The sequence below is a fragment of the Rhineura floridana genome, chromosome 3 (genome assembly GCF_030035675.1).
Source record: "Rhineura floridana isolate rRhiFlo1 chromosome 3, rRhiFlo1.hap2, whole genome shotgun sequence".
Classification (NCBI taxonomy): Eukaryota; Metazoa; Chordata; class Lepidosauria; order Squamata; family Rhineuridae; genus Rhineura; species Rhineura floridana.
Window position 1 is genome coordinate 140,227,887 of NC_084482.1, and position 22,902 is coordinate 140,250,788.

The window sequence follows — 22,902 nt, forward strand, 5'->3', positions numbered from 1 at the left end:
GAGTGTTTTTAGTGTTTTTGTTTGCTGCCCTGGGCTCCTACTAGGAGGAAAGGCGGAATATTAATTAATTAGTTAAATCCCGACAATTAAGCCAAGGAAGGAAATTGGCAGATTAGAACAGAGTTAGCAAATGTCACTCTGGTTAAGGATTCCAGATTCTGTCAGGGAGGGAAATAGCAGCCTTTATTTAGTCCTTTTGAATGCCTAAGAAGTATTTTCAGTCTATGTTTGAGGACCAAAGGCCATCTTTGTTCAGAGGTCTACTCTTTTATTACAGGCAGATGTCCATTCACAATAGTGATTTTTATGATCTAGAATCCAGAGCTACATTCCAGTGCTCAGAGAGGCAGCAAAAATTCTGAGAGTGCTTTAAGCCATCCCCGTAGTGGCTACCTCCATATGGCAAAGCCGTTTGTGTACAGTAGCTCACTATGAGGAATGATGGATTTTCTCTATGCCGCCACAGTCTTTATGTTGGAAGTTTGAAGTGGTATAGAGAGAATCACCTTGATAATTCCCAAGTACAGTAGTGATCCATGCAATGATTGTTGTTATGTGCCTTCAATAATTTGGACAAATTATTACAGTGTTGTTCATCTCAACCATTTTGTTTCCCTTCCTCCATTATTATTGTTCCCTTCCATAAATGTTGTAAGCATATTTTGCATATCCATCTATTCTGCAGAGATCTATTCTTCTCTTGGTGGGGGAGTAGTTGTTCCTGATTGCGAAATCCTAGCTACCTTTTTCCCAATGGGAAATTCTCAATCTCTTCTCCCCCCACACACACTTTTTTGTCCACCACGGCAAAGGTATTGGTATGTATATAGCACATTTTGAATACAGTGTTTAAAAAAGAAACACAAACCCACAGTCCTGGGCAAATAAAACATGCATGTACAAGAAATGAAAGAACAGTATTCCAGGATAGTGATGAACAAAGTTAATGGAAAGAAATAAAAAATTAGATACAGTAGGGCCCCACTCATACGGCAGGTTAGGTTCCAGACCCGCGCCAAAAAGCGGAACCTAGCATCAAAATGGCGGTGAAAAAGGTGGGAAAATTAAAAAAAAATGGTGGTTGTCATGGAGGTGAGGAGAAAATAGCTCAAAGGAGCGCAATGGAGGCCATCATGGTGGAGGAGACAGCCTCCTGGGGGGCAGAGAAAGGATGAGAGGGAAAGAGCTGCCGCCACGAGATCCTAGCGGCCGCAGTAGCAGCTGAAGGAAAAAGGCAGCGCCGCCACGAGGCAAGCAGGCTGCCGCAGTCAAGCAGGACGCGAGTTGAAGCCGCCACCACCACGAGCTTCAAACTCACTGCTGCTGCCCACTTCTGCCCACGGACGAAGAAAAAGCCCTGAACGTGGGGGAGCCACATCGGCTCAAGCCACTAACAGCCCTGAAGGGGGGGAGCGACCACTGCTGCTGTAAAAAGAGGCGGCACAAGCAGCCCCCACTGTCCCAAAAAACAAAAGAGGAAACAGGTAGGGCAGGAGGAAGCGAAGGTGGGGACAACTGAAAATGACCACCCCAACCAGCCATCTCCGAAAAGGTAAAAGAGAAAGAGGAGGGAGGAAAAAAGCTGGAAAATAAAAACTCCAACAACACCCTCCAAAATACACTCCCTCACACACAAAATTTTCACACACACTTAACTTAAAGACTCAATTCTCACAGTACATATGGATATAAGTGCCTCGGACGAAGGCAAGAATGAACTGGAGTGGGAGGGGCATGGATGCCCCAGGTCTTGACTTCAGTACATTCTTGCCTTCGGACGCTAGATGGCACTATTACCCACTTGATGGCATGCTACTGCCGTATTAGCAGAACACTGAGAAGCGGAACGCCAAAAAGCGTGGCCCTACTATATTAGTGCAGACATTCCATTCAAACAAAGCCAGACAATGAAGGGGTGATGTGAATGAAGTCCAAAGTACATAGATGAATTGCAAACATAGACAAGAGTCTCTTTCTGAAAGTGAGTGTTGTGCCTCTTCCCTTCTTTTGCATACCTTAATGCAAGATTTTTGGGATTGGTTAAAACACAGTTTCTTGTTACATTTGAACTGGGAAACTGGCACTAGCCGAAGTCTTGGCTTGCAAACTAATAGAGAAGGAAAGAGAGGAAGGAGCATAAGAGCACAATGGTTGTTCTTGGTCCAATGACCTATGATTGTTGGATCAAGATTTTTACATTTTAATTGGGGATGTTTCTGAACCTTAGTTTCTCTTCAGTCTAGTAGTTTTGTAAATGAGTGTTTGTGTGTGTTTTTATGAATATTAATGCCCAAAGTTACATGAAGACATCTCCAGTTTTTGATATCCAAACAAAACAAAATTTAGGGACTTGTCACTGTATATACTCACATTAATTCCTTGTTATCCTTGCCCTCCTTTTCCTCTGAGGTTGTATTTCGTCACTCCACTTGAGACTATAAGGTCCTTGAGGCATGGATTATGTATTTATATATTTTGCTTAAACAAAGTGTCATCTACATTGATTCAAAGTATTAGTTAAGTGTCATGAACACTACCAGCTTCTAAAGACCCATTGAACTAGTTCTGTGATCCCAGAAGGGCTTTATACCTCTGTATTTTAAACATCAGCCTCCCTGTGTAGACTCCTTTTAGGACTGAGCAGAATTTCAAAAGGAGGTTGTGATGATGGTGGTGGTGCCGGCGAGATGTTGAAAGAAAAAAAGTCATAAACATAATTGACTGGGCTTATGCAAGTTTCTCATGTAAGGCTGTGGCAAGCAGTGTTGGGTGCATCTTTTGCCCGCGCTCTGTGCTGCTGGAGAATCTGACTGGCTGTGACTGGTGTATTATGAAATGTTTTGGTTGTTACTTTTAAATTTATATCCTCCCCTTCCTCCCAGATGGAGCCCAGGGCAGCTAACAAAAATACGAAAAAACGCTCTAAAACATGTTTAAAACAGACTTTAAAATATATTAAAACATCTTTAAAAACATATTAAAACAAAATAGCTTTAAAAAATCTTTTATTTTTTAAAAAAGCTTTTAAAAACATCTTTAAAAGGAATTCCAATACAGATGCAGACTAGGATGCTGTCTTTAGCAGGTGTTGGGCAACTTGATCCAGAGAAGACAGAGGTGTTTCTGGACAGATTAGGGAGTAGGGGGTTCAACCTGTCTTAATTTGATTTTCATTATTTGAAAGCTGTTCTGGGAACTTGTTGGGGGGTGGGATGTAAATTCCTAAAACAAAGCAATGACACAAATGGACAATTCCAGTGCCCATGAAAGCAAAGGAAAAACTCAGTGCCACATAGCTTAAGTAGCTTTTTGGTCTTGTCCTTCCAAATAAACTTTGTCGCCACCATCTTTCATGAATTATGGAATGATGTTTTTGACGAGGTGTGCCAACACTGTTATCTTTTAAGTGCCAGGTCAAGACTTTCCTTTTCCAGGCATTTTAGCATGTGTTTTTAAATTGCGTTTTAAAAATGTGTTTTTAAATTTGTATATTTGTTTTTAATGTTTTTAATTGTTGTAAACCGCCCAGAGAGCTTCGGCTGTGGGGTAGTATACAAATGCAATAAATAAGGAATGGATGAATGAATGAATGGGGGCCAGGTGAAGTTTGCCTTGTTTATTTATTTATTTATTTATTTATTTAAGCTTATATACCGTCCGACTAGCAACAGCTCTCTGGGCGGTGAACATTAAAAATACAATAAAAATAACACAAAACTGTACAGTCTAAAATCAAAATATAATAATTTACAATTAACAAGAATTAAAATGCCTCAGAGAAGAGAAAGGTTTTAACCTGGCGCCGAAAAGATGATAGTGTCGGCGCCAGGCGCACCTCCTCGGGGAGACCATTCCATAGTTCGGGGGCCACCACTGAGAAGGCCCTAGATCTTGTCACCACTCTCCGGGCTTCCCTATGAGTCGGAACCCGGAGGAGGGCCTTCGTAGTAGACCGTAGTGTACGGGCCGGTTCATATCGGGAGAGGCGTTCCGACAGATATCGTGGTCCCGCGCCATATAAGGCTTTATAGGTAAGTACCAACACTTTGAATCTGGCCCGGAAGCATATTGGAAGCCAGTGCAAACGGGCTAGCACAGGTGTTATATGCTCAGACCGCTTAGTTCTTGTTAGCAGTCTGGCTGCCGCATTTTGCACCAGCTGTAGCTTCCGAATCGTCTTCAAAGGTAGCCCTACGTAAAGCGCATTGCAGTAGTCCAGACGCGAGGTTACCATAGCATGTACCACTGATGAGAGGTCCTCCTTACTCAGATAGGGACGTAGCTGGGCTACCAACCGAAGTTGGTAGAACGCATTCCGGGCCACCGAGGCTACATGAGCCTCAAGTGTGAGGGAAGAGTCTAAGATGACTCCCAGACTACGCACCTGTTCCTTTAGGGGGAGTGTAACCCCATCCAGGACAGGGTATATATCCACCATCCGATCAGAGAAACCATCCACCAACAGCATCTCAGTCTTGTCAGGATTGAGTCTCAGTTTGTTAGTTCTCATCCAGTCCATTGTCGCAGCCAGGCAACGGTTCAGCACGTCGACTGCCTCACCTGAAGAAGATGTAAAGGAGAAGTAGAGCTGCGTGTCATCAGCATACTGATGACAATGCACTCCAAAACTCCTGATGACCGCCCCCAGCGGCTTCATATAAATGTTAAAAAGCATGGGAGACAGAACCGAACCCTGCGGGACCCCACATTGGAGAACCCACGGTGTCGAGCAATGTTCCCCAAGCACTATCTTCTGGAGACGACCCGCTAAGTAGGAGCGGAACCACTGCCAAGCAGTGCCTCCAACTCCCAATTCCTCAAGCCTCTCCAGAAGGATACCATGGTCAATGGTATCAAAAGCCGCTGAGAGGTCAAGGAGAATCAACAGAGTTACACTCCCTCTGTCTCTCTCCCGACATAGGTCATCAAACAGGGCGACCAAGGCAGTCTCAGTGCCAAAACCAGGCCTGAACCCCGATTGAAATGGATCTAGATAATCGGTTTCATCCAATAGCGCCTGGAGCTGGTCAGCAACCACACGTTCCAGGATCTTGCCCAGGAACGGAACATTGGCTACTGGTCTGTAGCTGCTGACATCCTCTGGGTCCAAGGAAGGTTTTTTCAGGAGTGGTCTCACTGCCGCCTCTTTCAGACAGCCAGGGACCACTCCCTCTCATAAAGAGGCATTAATCACTTCCTTGGCCCAGCCAACTGTTCCTTCCTTGCTAGTTTTAATTAGCCAAGAGGGGCAAGGATCCAGTACCGAAGTGGTCGCACGAACCTGTCCAAGCACCTTGTCCACGTCCTCGAGCTGAACCAACTGAAACTCATCCAACAAAACATGACAAGACTGTGCTCTGGACACCTCAGTAGGATTAACTGCTATTAAATAGGAGTCTAAGTCCCGGCGAATGCATGAGATCTTATGCTGGAAGTGTTCAGCAAATTTATTACATCGAGCTACCGATGTATCTGCCGTATCTTGTAGGCCTGGATGAAGTAGGCCACAAACCACTTTAAAAAGCTCCCGTGGGCGTGAGAGAGATGACTGAATAGTGGCGGCGAAATGTTGTTTTTTTGCCGCCCTCACCGCTCCTACATAGAGCTTAGTAGAAGCACGAACCAGCTCATAATTGCATTCGTCGGGAGTTCGTCTCCATCTCCGCTCAAGCCGCCTCCTGTCTTGTTTCATCGCTCTCAGCTCCGGAGTATACCAAGGAGCTGTATGAGCTCTACATAGGAGAGGGCGCGCAGGAGCGATTGTGTCAACAGCCCGGGTCATCTCTGTATTCCACAGATCGACCAGGGCTTCGACAGGAGCGCCAGTCTTATCAGCCGGAAAAACCCCCAGAGCCTTTTGAAAACCTTCAGAATTCATTAGTCTCTGGGGGCGGACCAATTTAATAGGTCCCCCACCCTTGCAGAGGGAAAAGTTTACCGAAGCTTTTTGGGGTAGACATTTTTGTTACGTGTTTGTGGTGAATGTTTTTTATTGCTGCTTTTTCTCCTGTTTCATTGTAAGATTGTGTGTGTGATTGCTCCTAGTTTAGTATTGCTTTTTAAAATTACTTAAGTTTATGTCCATATATTGTTTTATGTGATTGTTTTATGATTCTTGTAAGCAACCTTGAATACTTTGTAAGTAAAAAGGTGGGGTATATATTGCAAAAGCTAAGTACTCTGGTAATAATTTTAAATGTACATAACATATAATTTTATAATCTACCTTACTTTCAATAATTCAAACGCAGGCTGCTTACAGAATTATTGTTGTTTTCCGCATGGATTGGCAACCTGTGCCTCCAGTCATTGAACTACAACTCCCATCATTCTTGTCCATTGCCCATGCTGGCTGGTGCTGATGGGAGCTGGGGTCAAACAACATCTGGAGGGCCACTGTTTCCCCATCCCTGGTTTACAGATCATAAGGAATTTTATAATGGCATCTTACATCTATGAAAGCAATCAAAAGTTTGACTTTTCACTTGGTTGTATAATTTGCTGTAAGTTTTATTTTATTTTTTTACTGCTGTTGTGTGTGTGTGTGTGTGTATATAATTTATATATTTATTATTTTATTTATTTAATTTGTATACTACTTCATACTTGAAAAGGAGCCTCTAAGCGGTTTAGAAAGTGTTGAAAAAAATCAAACAAAATTACACATTTAAAACAATACAAAACCTTTAAAACAAACCATAATTTATATATTTGTTATGTTATTTAATACATAAAATAATTGTTTTCCAAATGTCTCAGATTTTTCTTTTTTCTTGTTTTTCTTCAAGTGCAATCAGTATTTCTGGGAGCATACCGTCTTCTCTCAGAGAAAAAACTATCCAGGAAGCCAAAATTATAAAGCAGAAACTCCATAAAAAAGTTTCTGCTAAATCAACAGTTGCAGTGTTTGGGAAAACTAATTTGGGAAAACTAATGGAGCATTCAGACAGGAAGGATTCAGTAGGTGGAGGTGAGTACAGAAAGGATATGGAATGCAATCCTGTTAATGTTTCCTAAGAAGCAAGTCCCATGAGTTTAGTGAGGCTTATTCCCAAATATTTGTATGTAGGATTGCAGCTTTAGATGACACAGAAACCCTTAAAATAGTATAGACATAAACTGCATATAGTGGTGACAAGTGTTTTGTACAATATGTAGAGAGTCAGCTAGCTGGGTCATTTAATAAGGGATATTCAAAGAATAAGTAATCCCAGTTCTCAAAACAACCCCCTAACCCCCCCCCCAACACTAACATTTGATGTAATGCAATATTCTGATGAGAGATTCTTATTTGTACATGTTACTTGCCTTTGTTTGGGTGGCAGAATTTTGGTTCTTGCAGAATTTAATAGTTGTTTGTTTTTAGGGTCCCTTCCCTGATACAGGGAAATAACAATGGCTCTGAAGTCATTAGTTAGATTGGGGCATTGAAATGAGTAAGAACTGGAGAACTATACTTAAAGTTTAAGTGTGACTCTTGACCGTGGAATCTTCATCCATTTCAGAACTTCCCCCTAACTTAAAAAACGTTTAGCCCTCATGCAAGAGGATTAGTAGCTCACTGATCATTTGCCCACATAAAGCCCCAGGTTCAATCCTTTGCATCTGCAGTTTAAATGGTGAGATGATATACAAATCCTTTGCCTGAAACCCTGGACAGCCAGTCAGAGTAGATGATACTAGGATAATTGGATAAATAATTTGATCTCGTTTCACTGTCTTGCACTCCGGGAAATATGCTCTTGTGATATCCTACCATGTACTCCACTCCATGTAACTCTTTCTATGTGATCTCCCTGCAGTTTTCTGTTTTCCACTGACCTAGTTCTGCTCTATGATTCCTGCCCCCAGAGCACTGAAGCCTGCTAACAGTAGAGAACTCACTATTACTGTTGGTGAGATGCTTCCTTTATCTGAAGGAAATGCAAGGAGAATGGGGACCATTTTGTAGCCTGCTTTCATGCATACATATTTGGAACAGGCATCTCAGCTTGCAGAAAAGGAATGGGCCTGCTTGAGGAGCTTAACCCTTTGCCATGTCTGCCTTGTTTGTTTTGTATCTCTGTTTAAGTTCTTCTTTCCCATGACTCCAGAGACCCGTGACTTATGAGATCAGTTCCACACATTGAATCTTAATCTTCAAGCTGCTATTTCCTTTACAGTGAAAGCAGTTGGAGCCTTTTCTTCTGTACGCTTTTGATAAGCGTTTACCCACTTTTCTGGGGAGTTTTGCTTGCTTGTTATATTTAAGCCTGCTGAGACATGATTGGACTGCTTTCTCTTGGGGTTGCTTACTGTGCTGTAATTATTACTTTTTAAAAGATTTAAAAAATAGCTTTAAAAAAAAAAGATAGCAATAATTTGTATCCAGTGAGTCTAAATCTAAACTAGTATGGCTAGGGTAAGATAGTTTTTGGTCAAGGCTATACCTTTCTGGATTGTTAGGCTTCAATACAAATGATCGTTGCTGCTGCATAGAATAAGCTCTGTAGCATTCTGTGAGATTTAAGGAGGACTCGCCCTCCCTTCCCATCATTGTTAGTAATCCTTGCAGTAGTTACATAAAAAAGAACTGAGGATAGGTGATAGTAGTAATGATAATAATACCAATACTTAATACTTACAACAACCTCGTAAGTCAGTATTGCTACCTCCCCATATTGAAGATGAGGGGATAAATGCTAACAGTGTCTTGCCTGCATAGCAGAGGTGAGATTCAAACTGAGGACTTCCTGGTTTGTAGTCTGCTAGCCATTATGCTATACCAGCTTTCATTTTTGTTGAAGCCAAAAGGCTGAGAACCTGCCTTAGGTAGCCACAAAGTAAGGCTGTTTTAGTTGCTTGCAAGGATTAAAATGTGTCCAGCAGGGCATTTGATCTTCTTTAACATTGGCTCTATTAGAGCCAGGGTAGGGCCATGGATGATCATCTCCAGTTCTCGATCGTCCAAGGTTTCTGAGATCTTTAGCTTGAGCTTGAAAGCTGGAGCTTGAAGTGCATCAGGCATGAGTACTGCCATGTTGACCAAACACAGGATGGGATCCTGTTATTTATACCAGGCCTAGGCAATTCAGAGCCTTCATATTGCCTGTCTATCACAGCGACTGAGGCACTTGAAGGAAACTCTGAAGTCTGAGAACATATTCTTCATACTTCATTCTGACTCCTAACTGAGCAGAGCAGAGGGAGCTGTCTCAGCTGGTCCACAGGAGATGAGATACAAGCAAGCCAGCTTTCAGAGAGCGAGCAAACAGGAGTTATACAAAGGAGTTTGACAGGGGAGGTCCATAATTTTTTTTTTTTAAATTACTAATTTTTCTTCTACAGCGCACCGCATACCAGTGGGACTCTCAAGTTTACTTTGAAGTAGGACAGGCCAAATCACAGGCCACTCCAAGACAAGTAGTTAGAAAGAAACAAAAGGTTGAAGAGAGTATGAACAGGAAGGATACTCCAGTGGTTGTGACCTGCAAGGTGTGTGCCATGTTTATTGCCTGAGAACAACACGGCGTACACGTGCAACAAGTGCAAGCTTGTGGCACTGTTGGAAGAAAAAGTGAGAGGCCTGGAACGGCAGGTGGCCACACTGAGGACTATTAGAGAAGATGAAGAGTTCTTGGACAGAACGCTGGACCAACAGCAGCAAAGAGAAGTGGAGGTGGAAGAGCAACAGCATGTGGTAGCAGAAGAGACTGCTGTGGAGAGGAACAATGAAGTGGAGGAAATTCCGTGGGAAAGGGTGACAGGAGCAGAAGAGCTAGAAGACACCCTTCACCAGTGGAACTATGGAACTGCTTTCAACCACTCGAGGATGAGACTGGAGGACAGCCTGTGGTGGAAGAATTACAGGAGACCCCATGCGACAATGAGCAAGAGGCTGAAGCTCAATCAAGCAGGGCCAATGAAACCACGCCCCACAACAAGAGAAGAGTACTAGTAGTGGGAGACTCCCTACTGCGTGGGATCGAAACTCCATAACAGCTTGATTGGAAGCGGTGTGGCCTGATAGCTGCTAGTGCAACTAGGAGCAGCTGTGTGGGCTAGAAGTTTTCATTCTGTTTCCTAACTCCTAACTGAGCAGAGCAGAGGGAGCTGTGTCAGCTGGTCCAGAGGAGATACAAGAGAACCCACTTTCAGAGAGCAAGCAAACAGGGAGAGCTAACAGGAGTTTGGCAGAGGAGGTCAAGGGGGAGGTCTTTAAATTTGTTTCCCTTTTACGGTGCACCACATACCAGTGGGACTCTCCTATTTACCCTGAACGAGGACAGGACAAAGCACAGCCCATTCCAATAAAAGTAGAAAGAAAGAAACAAAAGACAGTGGAGACTATGGATGGGAAGGGCATTCTGGTGGTGGTGACCTGCAAGGTGTGTGCAATGTTTGTTCTCTTGCCTGAGAATAACATGGCGTACAAGTGCAACAAGTCCAAGCAGGTGGCGCTATTGGAAGAGAAAGTGAGGGGACTGGAATGGCAGGTGGCCATACTGAAGAGTATAAGAGAAGATGAAGAGTTCTTAGATAGAACACTGGATCAACAACAGAAAAGAGAAGTACAGGAGGTGGAAGACCAGCAGCATGTTGAAGAAGAACAGGAGAGTGTTGTGGAGAGCAACAACGAAGTGGAGGAAACTCCGTGGAAAAGGGTGACAGGAGCAGATGAGCAAGAACACATCCATCACTGGTGCAACTATAGAACCACTTCAAGGCACTTGAGGATAAGACTAGAGGACAGTCTGCAGGGGAAGAATTACAGGGGACCCCATGTGACAGCGAGCGAGAGGCTGAAGCTCAGTCAAGTAGAGGCCATGAAACCACAGCCCACAACAAAAACAAGAGTAGTAGTGGTGGGAGACTCCCTACTGCATGGAATTGACACCCAAGTATGTCGAGAAGATCTGTGGAGTCGCCAGGTATGCTGTCTACCAGGAGGACGGATTAGAGATGTGACGGAAGGGTTGCCATCACTGATCAAGCCCACCGGCAGGTATCCCTTTCTCCTCATCCATGTGGGAACAAATGATACTGCCAAACGGAGCTATGAAGAAATCACACCAGACTTTGAAGCTCTGGGAAGGAAACTCAAGGGCTTTGTGCCCCAGATAGTTTTTTCATCCATCCTTCCAGTACTTAGAAGAGGAGTAGAAAGGGAAAGAAAAATACTCTGTGTGAATGAATGGCTATGAAGGTGGTGCCGACATGAGAGATTTGGATTCTGGGACGATGGACTGCTGGCAAGTGATGGGTTGCATCTCACAAGGACTGGGAAGAATGTGTTTGGCCACAGCATGGAGAAGTTCATCAGGAGGGCTTTAAACTGAATCTTAAGGGGGAGGGAGACGTAAACTTGGTGCTAACGACTGATGAAGGCTTGTGCACAGTAACAGGAACAGAGAGATTGGCTCTAATAGGGCCCAGTAACAGTCCTCAGAAAAATGTAGTAAGGAAGCCAAGCCACAAATCACATGGTCTTCGATGTCTGTATACTAATGCGCAGAGCGTGGGAAACAAGCAGGACGAACTGGAACTCTTAATACAGGAGGGAAATTATGACTTGATAGGTATAACTGGAGAGCTAGTGTGGTGTAGTGGTTAAGGTGTTGGACTACGACCTGGGAGACCAGGGTTCGAATCCCCACACAGCCATGAAGCTCACTGGGTGACCTTGGGCCAGTCACTGCCTCTCGACCTCAGAGGAAGGCAATGGTAAACCATCTCTGAATACTGCTTACTATGAAAACCCTATTCGTAGGGTCACCATAAGTGAGAATCGACTTGAAGGCAGTACATTTACTTTTAGGTATAACTGAAACTTGTTGGGATGACTCCCATGACTGGAATACAGCAATTGAAGGATATAACTTGTTCAAAAAGAACAGAAGGAATAAAAAGGGAGGTGGAGTCGCGCTATATGTTAAAAATAAATATCCCTACAGCAGCCTTTCCCAACCAGTGTGCCTCCAGATGTTGTTGAACCACAACTCCCATCTTCCTGACCATTGGCAATGCTGGCTGAGGCTGATGGGAGTTGTCCAACAACATCTGGAGGCACACTGGTTGGGAAAGGCTGCCCTACAGGAAGATGAGCTTGGTAGCTTCACTGAGAGTATCTGGGTTAAAATTAATGGTGCAAGTAATAAAAGGAATGTGGTGCTTGGAGTCTACTACCAACCACCTAATCAAGGAGAAGACAAGAATGTAACTTTTGAAAAGCAAATTGCCAATATTTCGAGGAGGCATGATGTAGTAGTAATGGGGGACTTCAATTATCCCAATATCTGTTGAGAGACAAGTTCTGCCAAACATGGCCCCTCCAAAAAAATTCTGACTTGTGTTGGACATAACTTTCTCCTACAGAAAGTGAAGGAAGCAACCAGAGGATCAGCTATCCTGGACTTGATTCTAACCAATAGAGATGATTTGGTGGATTGAAGTGGCAGTTATGGGAACTCTGGGGGAAAGTGACTGCACCATACTTGAATTCTTGATTTTAACAGAAGCAAAAGCTGAGAGTAGCCATACGCGCACCCTAGACTTCAGGAAAGCCGATTTTAATAAACTCACAACAGAATTTCTAAAAAACGAAATTCTAAAAGCGCAATTCCAACAAGGAAAAATGGGGGAAAACAGCAGAAGATGCCAATGTGGCTTCACAAAAAGCTTAAGAGATAACCTGAAAACAAAAAGGACACACACAGGAAGTGGAAAGAAGGCCAGACCACAAAGGAAGTGTACAGACAGGTATCACGGAATTGCAGGGATGACGTCAGGAAAGGCTAAAGCTGAGAATGAGCTGAGGTTAGCGAGGGATGCTAAAAGCAACAAAAAAGCTTTCTTCAGGTATGTCCATAGTAAAAGACAGAGAAAAGAAATGGTGGCACAGCTACTCAATGAGGATGGCAAAATGATAACAGATGACAAAGAAAAGGTAGAAGTGCTCAATTCCTACTTTGGCTCAGTCTTCTCCCAAAAAAGCGTCTATGACCGTCCCGGGAAACATGAAGTGGAAGGGGCAGGATTGGAGCTTGAGATTGATAGACAAATGGTCAAGGAAAACCGAATCACTTTGAACGAGTTCAGATTGGCAGGGCCCGATAAACTGCATCCTAGAATATTGAAGGAACTGGCAGAAGAACTCTCAGAACTGCTGTCTATCATCTTTGTGAAATCATGGCGGACTGGTAAAGTGCTGAATGACTGGAGGAGAGCTAATGTCCCTATCTTCAAAAAGGGCAAAAAGGAGGAACCAGGGAACTACAGACCAGTCAGCCTAACATCAATCCCTGGAAAAATTCTGGAGCAGATTATAAAGCAGTCAGTCTATAAGAACCTTGTAAACAATGCAGTGATTACTAGAAGCCAGCATGGATTTATGAAGAACAAATCCTGCCAAACTAATCTTATCTCGTTTTTTGATCGGGAGAGCCAGTGTGATGTAGTGGTTAAGGTGTTGGACTGATTCATAGGGTTGCCATAAATCGTAATCCACTTGAAGGCAGTTAACACACACTGCTCTCACAAACAAAGTGTACCACAACTCATGTAAGAGAGAAAAGGAGACACAGGGTAGTATTAAATGCTAGTCCTATTCAAAGTAGACCCATTTAAGTTAATAGACGTGACTAACTTAGGTTCATTAATTTCAGCAGGTCTACTGTGAGTAGGCTTTAGTCAAATACAACCCATATAGATTACCAAAATCTCATCCTGCTAGTATTGGAAGCCCTGTTTAGCTTCTCTCTGGCTTCTCAGTTTCACCCAACACTGTCCATCCATTTTCAGTCTTATCTCTACAACCATAAAAGCTAGAGATTTGGTGTTCTTTGAAAAAATAAAGTAAATGGAGGCTGTTAGGTTACTGAAATCCATGGTTGTAGCTTGTGATTGCATGTGAATCATGCTGTCCTAAAAGTATTGGCCTGCAGCGCAGAGTTGAGTGATAGATGAAATAAGCATTATTGTTTAATTGTCCTGTGCTTTCTGGGTTAGAGTGAAATTAAAAAAGGAAATAAATATATGCACGGTCTCTGTCTTGTTTTTTCTTAATATTCCTTGAGTCTGTTCTGGTTGCAATCATGCTTTGGTTTTTTTTTTACATTTGCTTATAATTTAGTGTGGCTTCACAGGCTAGTCTAGGATTCAGAAAAATGAATAAGCAACCTTGTATTGCCTTCCTTTAAATAACACATTCAGCATAATCCAGATATGTGCAAATCAAGTTCTGCACGCAGATCATTCTCTCCCTCCCTCTTGCTGAAAGGAAAAGAGGGTACATAAATGTACTTCCTTCTTAGATGCGAGATGAGGACAATCTACAAGCGCATAGGAATTGATAGCAGACTGGATGATGCTGTTTTACCCATGTACAACCAGCTCTAGTGCTTGTTGGGGTGAGCGATTTGTGAGAGTTTGTCACCCCTGGTTGAACGTGGCTGTTTGCTGAAGTGTTACTTTCCTAGTCCTTTTAAGGTTCAACAGTTGCTCTTGAATACGTTAAACCAATATTGTTTGGCTAGGATGATGGCTAGGATTAGATAAAAAATTCAATTCTCTTTTAGATATTTAATTATTAAAAGATGTATTCTCTTCCAGTTCTCCTCCAATTATCAGAAAGGAAGAAACTTTTACAAAAAAGTGTCTTTTTGGGAAAAAAGTCAGGAGCCACCCTAAAACCAACTGCTAAAGAAATTGCAGCCTTAACAGCACAGGCAAAGAAGTTTGGAATCGCATTTTTGCAGCTGGACCTCATGCCCCTCCTGTCAGGTATTTTTGCCCCAGTACTGGGGATAAGATTGGGGGTGTAGAGTGGGGAAAAATATTTTTATTCTTAAATGCTTGAGCAGCTCTTTGTAGAGGCGAATGAAGGGATGGCTCATTTTATTGTGAGAAGGGGCATTTAAGTGTAGGATACTTGTCAGTAGGCTCTGCCAAGAGGCTTCCAAGTTTGGGTGAAATTAACATACTCAAATTGTCTGATGCAGTACATCATGTCTATAAAGTCAGTAGATAATGCGTGCATATCTACTGTATGTGCACTCATCAGGTAATGTTTATTTGTGACTAGAAAAGGAATGATGTCTTGCTGTGCTGAAAATCTGGTGGTTTTCTTCTGTCACCAGTACCCAGTTTGGCCATGACTGCACGGATATGTTTTCCTACAGGAAAGGGCTCTTCATGTAGGAAAAATCTAGCATTCCTACAGGAAGTATGACAGCAGTAAGGTTTTAGGAGGTTGTGTGCTGGGGCATTGTTGTTTAAAAGGAACATATTTTGAAATTGCTTGTGAAGCAAAGTGGGCGTCCTTCTGCCTGTAGCAACACATAGACTTTTGATAGAAATATAAGGCTCTTTTGTCTGCCTGCTGTGCAACTGTCCGCTTGCTGTGAATTGTTTAACTAATACAATTTGCAGAGGTGCACACATTCTTTTTGACATCTTTGCTGCCCAGAGTATAAAAGCCTAAAAGGTGAAAGCTCATGGTAATCTCACTCACATTAGGAATGCAAGGGTACATAGCAGCAACTCCCCTGAGACTGCATGCTGCTTTGCTGGTTCAGCTGACAGCTTGCATACAAATGAGCTCTTTGCTGCATGCTTCCTAACGTTCTGTGCTTAATTGAAGCTGAGACTTCAAGGGCAATGACGCATTAATTGGATGACACTCTGGCCTGTTTAGAGTTTCTCTTAATTTCTTTTGCACTTTGAAATTTTATTTAGCAACTCTGCACTGCTACTGATAGGCTGTTTCCCTTCAGTGTTGTTCAAATTAGTGCATACTTGTAAATGATGCACCACCATGAATTCTAAAAATATTTCTCGCCTCATGGTCGCAAGTGAGGTATGCAAAGTCATTGCCTTTTACTTCTTCTTCCAAGTGTTCCCCCTTCTGGCACCCTGTTTACATGTGCATATGAAGTTCTGCTGCTGATGTATGGGCTCCCCCTGCTGGTGACCTGCAGCACGTGCAAGTCAGATGGCAATGACTGAAGCTAGCCCTTGACAAATTGGATTCCCTTTTGGGTTCTAGGCTCTTCCAGTTGACGACTCTTGATAAGGGTATGATTGAAAATACACGAAAGAGAATTAAGGCTTTGGAGTAATGAGGAGAGAGAGAGAGACCAATGTTGGAAGGTCAAATGGGTTATTTTGATGAGAGGAAGCAGTGGAGAGTGGGTAGAAGCATGTAGCTGGCATAGTGGAAAGATTAGGCACGTGTAAACACTACCTAGGAGAGGTAAAAATAAGTAAGCAACTTCAGCAGGGGAATGGGAAAACAAAACTACCAATTGAAGAGAGTAAAAAAAAAATTGGCATCAGATGGTTAAGAGATAGGGAAGGAAAATGATCATGCTTACCAATAGGGATAATGAAACTTAAAATTGCTGCCAAACTAGTTAGTCCATGGCAAAATATCAACTGTAGAATAATAATAATAATAATAAAATTTTATTTGTTAGTCGCCCATCTGTCTGACTTAACAGACACTCTGGGCGACTTACACAATATAAAATACAATTTAAAACATATTCATACAACAGTCACCATATTAAACAACAATATATCTAAACCACCCGTTAGTAATACAACATAATAGCCTAACCCACCCCAGAAATCCCGTAGGCCTGCCTGAATAACAAGGTCTTTAAGGCTCGACAAAAAGCCATCAGGGAGGAGGCATGTCGAAGGTCAAAAGGAAGCAAGTTCCAGAGGGTGGGGGCCACGACCGAGAAGGCCCTCTCTCTGGTCCGCACCAGCCTAGCTGTTTTCACCGGTGGGACCGAGAGAAGGTCTTGTGAGGCCGATCTTGTTTGGCGGCATATTTGGTGATACTGGAGGCGTTCCTTCAGATAAACTGGGCCGAAACCGTTTAGGGATTTAAAGGTTAATACCAACACCTTGAATTGGGCCCGGTATACAACTGTCAACCAGTGTAGCTCCATCAACACTGGGGTGACATGATCCCGGCGACGGCTTTGCTTTATTAAGCGTGCCGCCGCATTCTGTACCAGCTGCAATTTCCGGACCGTCTTCAAGGGTAACCCCACGTAGAGCGCATTACAGTAGTCTAATCGAGAGGAGACCAGGGCATGTATCACTCGTGGAAGCAGATGTATAGGAAGGTAGGGTCGCAGCCTCTGTACCAGATGAAGTTGGTACCAGGCTGCCCGACTTACTGCAGATACCTGGGGCTCCATGGACAATTGAGAGTCCAAAATGACCCCCAGGCTGTGGACCTGGTCCTTTAGGGGCAATCTCACCCCATTAAACACCAGGTCAAAGTTTCCCAACCTTCCCTTATCCCCCACCAGTAACACCTCGGTCTTGTCAGGGTTCAGCTTCAGCCTGTTCTCTCCCATCCATCCACTTACGGACTCCAGGCAATTGGACAAGGTTTCCACAGCCAACTCTGGTGAGGATTTAAACGAGAGATAGAGCTGCGTGTCATCCGCATACTGGTGACACTGCAGCCCAAAACTCCTGATGATAGCTCCCAGCGGTTTCATATAAATGTTGAATAGCATGGTGGCGAGGATAGAGCCCTGTGGCACACTACAATTAAGGGGCCAAGGGTCTGAAACCTCATCCCCCAACGCTACTCGTTGATATCTGTTGGAGAGATAGGAACGGAACCACCGTAAAACAGTGCCTCCCATTCCCAATCCCTCCAAGCGATTTAACAGGATACCGTGGTCAACGGTATCAAAAGCCGCTGAGTGATCCAGGAGGATGAGGAAAGTATGTTCTCCCCTATCCAACGCCCTCCTCATATCATCCACCAGAGCGACCAAGGCTGTTTCAGTTCCGTGTCCAGTCCTGAAGCCCGATTGGAGAGGATCTAAATAATCTGCTTCCTCCAAGTGTGTCTGTAACTGTTTAGCCACCACACGCTCAATCACCTTGCCCAAGAATGGTAAATTGGAGACTGGGCGAAAGTTGTTTAAATCTTGGGGGTCCAAGGAGGGCTTTTTCAAAATAGGTCTTATCACTGCCTCCTTGAAGCTAGGAGATCTGTTGCTTGTTGCCACCCATTTTGAATGGTTCCTCTGTTGCAGGGATGGGGATCCTGTGACCTTCCAGATGTTGGTCTCCAACTCCCATCCTCCTTGGCCATTGGCCATATTGCCTGGAGCTATGGGAGTTGGAGCCCAACAACTTAAGAATAAGGGCTACAGGCTTGCCATTCCTATAGGCAGCATACCAAAAGAGATCCCTTTTGGATACTATTGTGTGGAAGGGTTCATAATTCTCTCAGCATGGAGGGTCATGTGATTATAGTTGCCATCACCCCTTAAAATCTTCCTTTCAAAGGCACCTGAGATCTTCTTTTCAATGAAATGTTGGCTTTAGACTATGTGTTATGGTTGGATATCTCCTGAAACCGGGTAGTGTGAACATATCTCATTTAATGAAACTAGTTGAGTATCTTAAACAAATAGATGTATGTATTATGGAAAGCCAATAGCCGTTGATCTTTTGAAAATAACTTTGGAGGGGGTTGTTTGCCACTCCTCTTACCAAGGTTTCTCCTGCTCCCCTTCCCCCCTGCACTTCCAATAGCCTTCCATTATCTCCCCCCCACCTCTTGCTGCTGCCGCTGCTTGCTCTCCCTCGCTCCCTCTATGGTTGCTCAGTTTATTCTAGCTGAAGAAGCGGCTGTTTGTGTGTGTTCTTTTGTTTGCTGCAGGCTCTGTAGTGTCGTCATCCCTTAAACAGGGCAGGGGAACCTGTGGCCTTCCAGATACTGTTGGTCTTCAACTCCCATCATTCTTGTCCATTGGCCATGCTGGCTGGTGCTGATGGAAAATGGGAATCCAACAACATCTGGTAAGAGAGAGGTTCCCCAGTCCTGCTCTTAAAGTCTGGAGTGAGGCAGAATATGCATACACTGTAGTTGGTATGGTGTAATTGGCTATGGTATAGTTTGTTTATATACTGCTTTGGGGCCCAAAGGCCCCCAAAATGATGAACACCATTAATACTTATTACAACAGAAATATGCAATAGAAGTGCAATACATGCAATAGATCAATCAAAACAGTGTAAAATAAACCTAGCATGAAAATGCAGTCAAGAATGCCAATTACCTAATAGGATCGAGTTATCATTAATGCTGCAGTCCATTTCTCTGGTTAGAAACGGTATCAGAGGTGGGAGTGCAACAAGGATGGTGAGAAGGAAATGGGCAGAACTTCAGTAAGAGGGTTGTGGGTGTTGGCAGCAGAAGGGAGAGGTAGAAGGGAACAGGAGTGAGGAGAGGTGCCCTTTGATGTAGTTTGTCCCTTGGCTGCTCATCTGTTGCCTCTGTTGTTCAGTTGCATGGCTGTAATGATCAGCAGTGTTTTTTGAGAGATGGTAATAAATCAAAGAAAAAAGGGAGGCAGCAGGCCCAGTCTAAGCCAGGGAAGTCTACAAAAACATGGATCCCAGTCATTGCCAGATGTGGGATATATGTATCCTCCTGCATATCATTGGTTAGGAAGGAAGAGGATGGCACACCGACTATTGACCCACTCGGCAGCACTTGTACAGGAAGCTCCCTTATTCCAAGTCAGACCATTGGTCCATCTTGCTTGGTATGGTCTACGCTTACTGGCAGTGGCTCTATCAGTCCTACCTGCAGACAGCCAGGGACTGATCCTGGGACCTTCTGCATGTGAAGGAAATGCTCTACCATTGAGCTCTGAGCCTTCCCCAAAGGAGCTACCTGCTTCCTTTTGCGGGTGTGGCAGGTGGCTAGAACAGAGGACAGTACTAGGTTGTCATAGTCCTTCCTTTCCTCTTTTCAAGCTCTTAGCATTTGTTTTAGTGGCAAAAGTGCCTGGAAGGTGTGGTGTGGTCTGCCTGCTATTATACAGTGACAAATAGAACATCCTCCTCCCTTAGTGCAGCTTTTTCTGTAATCATTATATAAATAATTTCTTCCTCCACTTCCAGGAGAACGCTATGTGGCCAGTCGATTAAGAGAGAAATCCCCTAAAATTTATGATGCATACCTAAGCTTTTCTGTGGAGAAGCCTCTGATGACTGAGAAACAGAAACGTGAATTAAACCCACTGATAATTAAGATTAAGTCTGCAAGATGCTTACCAGACACCCCCATTCCTATTGAAGAGCTACAGGTAATTCAGAGCATTCTTCTTCCCAGTTTGCCCAGGTAACCATAGGTGAGATTCTTGGGGAAACAACAGAATTCTTGTATTTCTAATTCTGATTTGCAAAACAGTTGTAAGCTGTAGATGTCCCGAAATGAATTTGTGGCTATGGTGGATTCCTCTATTTACATAACTCATTGTGATGAATACCTAGCAAGTGTGACTGTCTCCTGATCCAGAACTCTCTCTGCACTTTTTATGCACACAAGGAATTACTGTGGGAGTTGAATTGTCCATTGACCCTTCCGTCAGGTCCGGGGGCAAGTTCAGGGGGCGGACTATGGGGAATGGCAAAGTGAGTGAGAGAACGCACTCCTGCCTACTTGCTGCCACTGCCACCATCGGCTGGATTCAGAGTTGTTGCTGCTACAAGTCTATTTTGGATTCTGCCTAATGGCTACATTCCTATGCTGGGGAGCCCTGCCTTTAGGCAGAGTGATGCAGTTGTGCTAGGCAGAGCTGATTTGGGTGGCATGAAAAGGCAGCAAATTGATGGTTATTTATTTTTTACAGTATTTTAAGTACCAGGAAAGAGAAGCAGCACTTGTAGGAGTTTTCTGTCTCGGGTGCCAAAATAACTTTGTCTGCCTTGGGTCCAAGGTACTTTGAGGGAAGAGCCTTGACTGGTCTTGAGGGAAGGTGTATTTTTATTTCATTCTTTATTTATTACTTTTGTTGAAAAGATGACTATTTTTTAAAAAAATTGAAAGATAAAAGGGCATGGGACTAGCTTATCCATCTATTCGCACATAGCTAGCCAGCTAACCAGCTAAGCAATTCTACATCTCCTCACCCATCATCTGACCAAGTTCCCAATGTCATTCAGGACCTTGAGAAAGGTCCAAATTAGCAAACGGTCAGCTAGCTGAGGTGGTGGCTGATGCCAAAGGGCCATCCTTTTGACTTCTGCTTCACTGCCCAACTTTTCTTTCCCTTTCTCTGTATCCATTCTGCTCCCTTGCCCTCTTACTTTACCTTCTGGGGCCTGTTTCCAGCATTATGGCACCCATCCACCCTCATCTCCCATTCTCTGTCTCCCTCCTCTCTCTCCCTCCTTGCCTTCTTGTGATTCCTCAGGAATTGCCACTCTCACCTAGGAAGCAGCTACCCTTCATTATCTTTTCATCTCTTGATCCCTCCAGCTACTTTCCCTCCCCAAAACCTAATTCTCCCTCCCCAGAACTATCACTGTTGCTGCTCTTTCCTTTGGGTGTCTTTCCTTCTCCCAGAAACCTGGCCCTGAAGGTTGTGGCTGTTTTTCATCATTTTCAGCCCCTGCCCACCCACCCCTTCTCCGCCTTTTGGAGTTTATTCTGTAAAACTCCAGGCAGATATGCTTTAGGGAGCCTGTTTCATAAGCAGTGTGCCATGCCGAAAAAGACTCTGTTCCTGGTCGCCATTCACCTAACTTCTGAAGGTAGAGGTACCCAAAGCTGGATCTCAGCTGACTATCTCATTACACTAGCTGGTTCATTTGGAAATAGGGTGCCCCTTTTTAGTGTTTTCAAGGGTACTACTTTGAGTTATGCCCAGAAAGAAGCTGGAAGACAGTGGAGAACATTGGGGAAGTGTGGTCAACAATACAGGCCCCAATGAATAACCTGGCAGCCATGTTCTGAACAAAATGAAGTTGTGTCGCAGTAAACACATTGTGTAATCAATCCTAGAAGTTACTGAGCATGAGTAACTGTGGCAATATTATGCTTTTTCAGAAGATGCTGTAGCTGGCAAATCAAAGTTAGTAAAAGGCTCTCCATAAACAGGGCTAGATGAATCTAAAAGCACCCCCAAGCTACAAACCTGCTTCCAAAGAGGAAGTGTAACTGTATTGGGAACACTGAACAACACCTGTTTGGCCAGCCTCTGAGAATACACTTGCCTTTTCATCATTTTAACTGACTTCAGACATTTTTTAAGGGTGTGCAACACTATTCCTGGAACAGATGCAAAAGAGAAAGAGAGGGAATGGTGCATCATTAGCATACTAATGACACCTCTATCTAAATCTCCAATCTAATCTAACGGATTCATAAATTGATGTTAAATAGCACAGGAGACAATGTAGATCCCTCTGGTACTCTACAGTGTTTAAATACCGTGGGGCTAAGCAGAAGTCTTCCATAATCAACTTCAGGAATTGACCTGGCAGGTAGGAGCAGATCTACTAGCATTACAGTGACCCTAACATCCCTCCTAGACAGCTGATCCAGAAGGATTCCATCATCAGTGATAGAGAGCTGCAAAGAGGTCCAGGAGAACCAAAAGAGTTGCACTCCCTTTTGTCTCTTTCCTGACAAAGGTTGTCTCAGGGCAACCAAGGCAGTTTTAGTCCCAAAGCTGGGCCAGAAACAAGACTGGAACACGTCAGGATTTATAGGAATGCAGTGAACAGCCTGGGGCCAGACACCTCTGGAATTATAAAGTTGTTTGGGAACCCTGTTCCATTCTGAAGGCCCTCCTTCATGGTTCCTTGCAGTCTTAGGTATGGTGAGAGGGCATGAGAGGGGACCCTTTCCAAATGTGGCAGCCAGATTGCAGAATTGCTTGCCTAAGGAGGCACATTTGATCACCTCACTGTCTCCTTTCACTGGTAGGTAGTGGATAATTTTAAACAAGTAAGCCTTTTATTAGGTAAACTGCCTTTGGAGAATTTTTTGCCCTTAAGAATTGGCCAATTTTTAATTCTGCCTCTTTTGACGTTTTAACTGCTTTAACATTTGCATTAATTTTATTGTGAGGCATCTTGAGTTCA

The 22,902-nt window shown here is 43.7% G+C and overlaps 1 protein-coding gene across 14 annotated transcripts in view; it reads left to right on the forward strand.

Annotated features, from left to right (window-relative positions):
• Positions 1-22,902, forward strand: part of CFAP92 (cilia and flagella associated protein 92 (putative)) — a 115,779-nt gene that overhangs the window by 49,317 nt on the left and 43,560 nt on the right. For 13 of the 14 annotated variants that reach the window (XM_061618133.1, XM_061618134.1, XM_061618132.1 and 10 more), the window contains 3 exons: positions 6,789-6,970; positions 14,590-14,760; positions 19,933-20,117. In XM_061618133.1, the coding sequence (XP_061474117.1) occupies positions 6,789-6,970; positions 14,590-14,760; positions 19,933-20,117 (538 nt within the window). The remainder of the gene's footprint in view (positions 1-6,788; positions 6,971-14,589; positions 14,761-19,932; positions 20,118-22,902) is intronic. The other variant, XM_061618138.1, reaches the window with a different exon arrangement.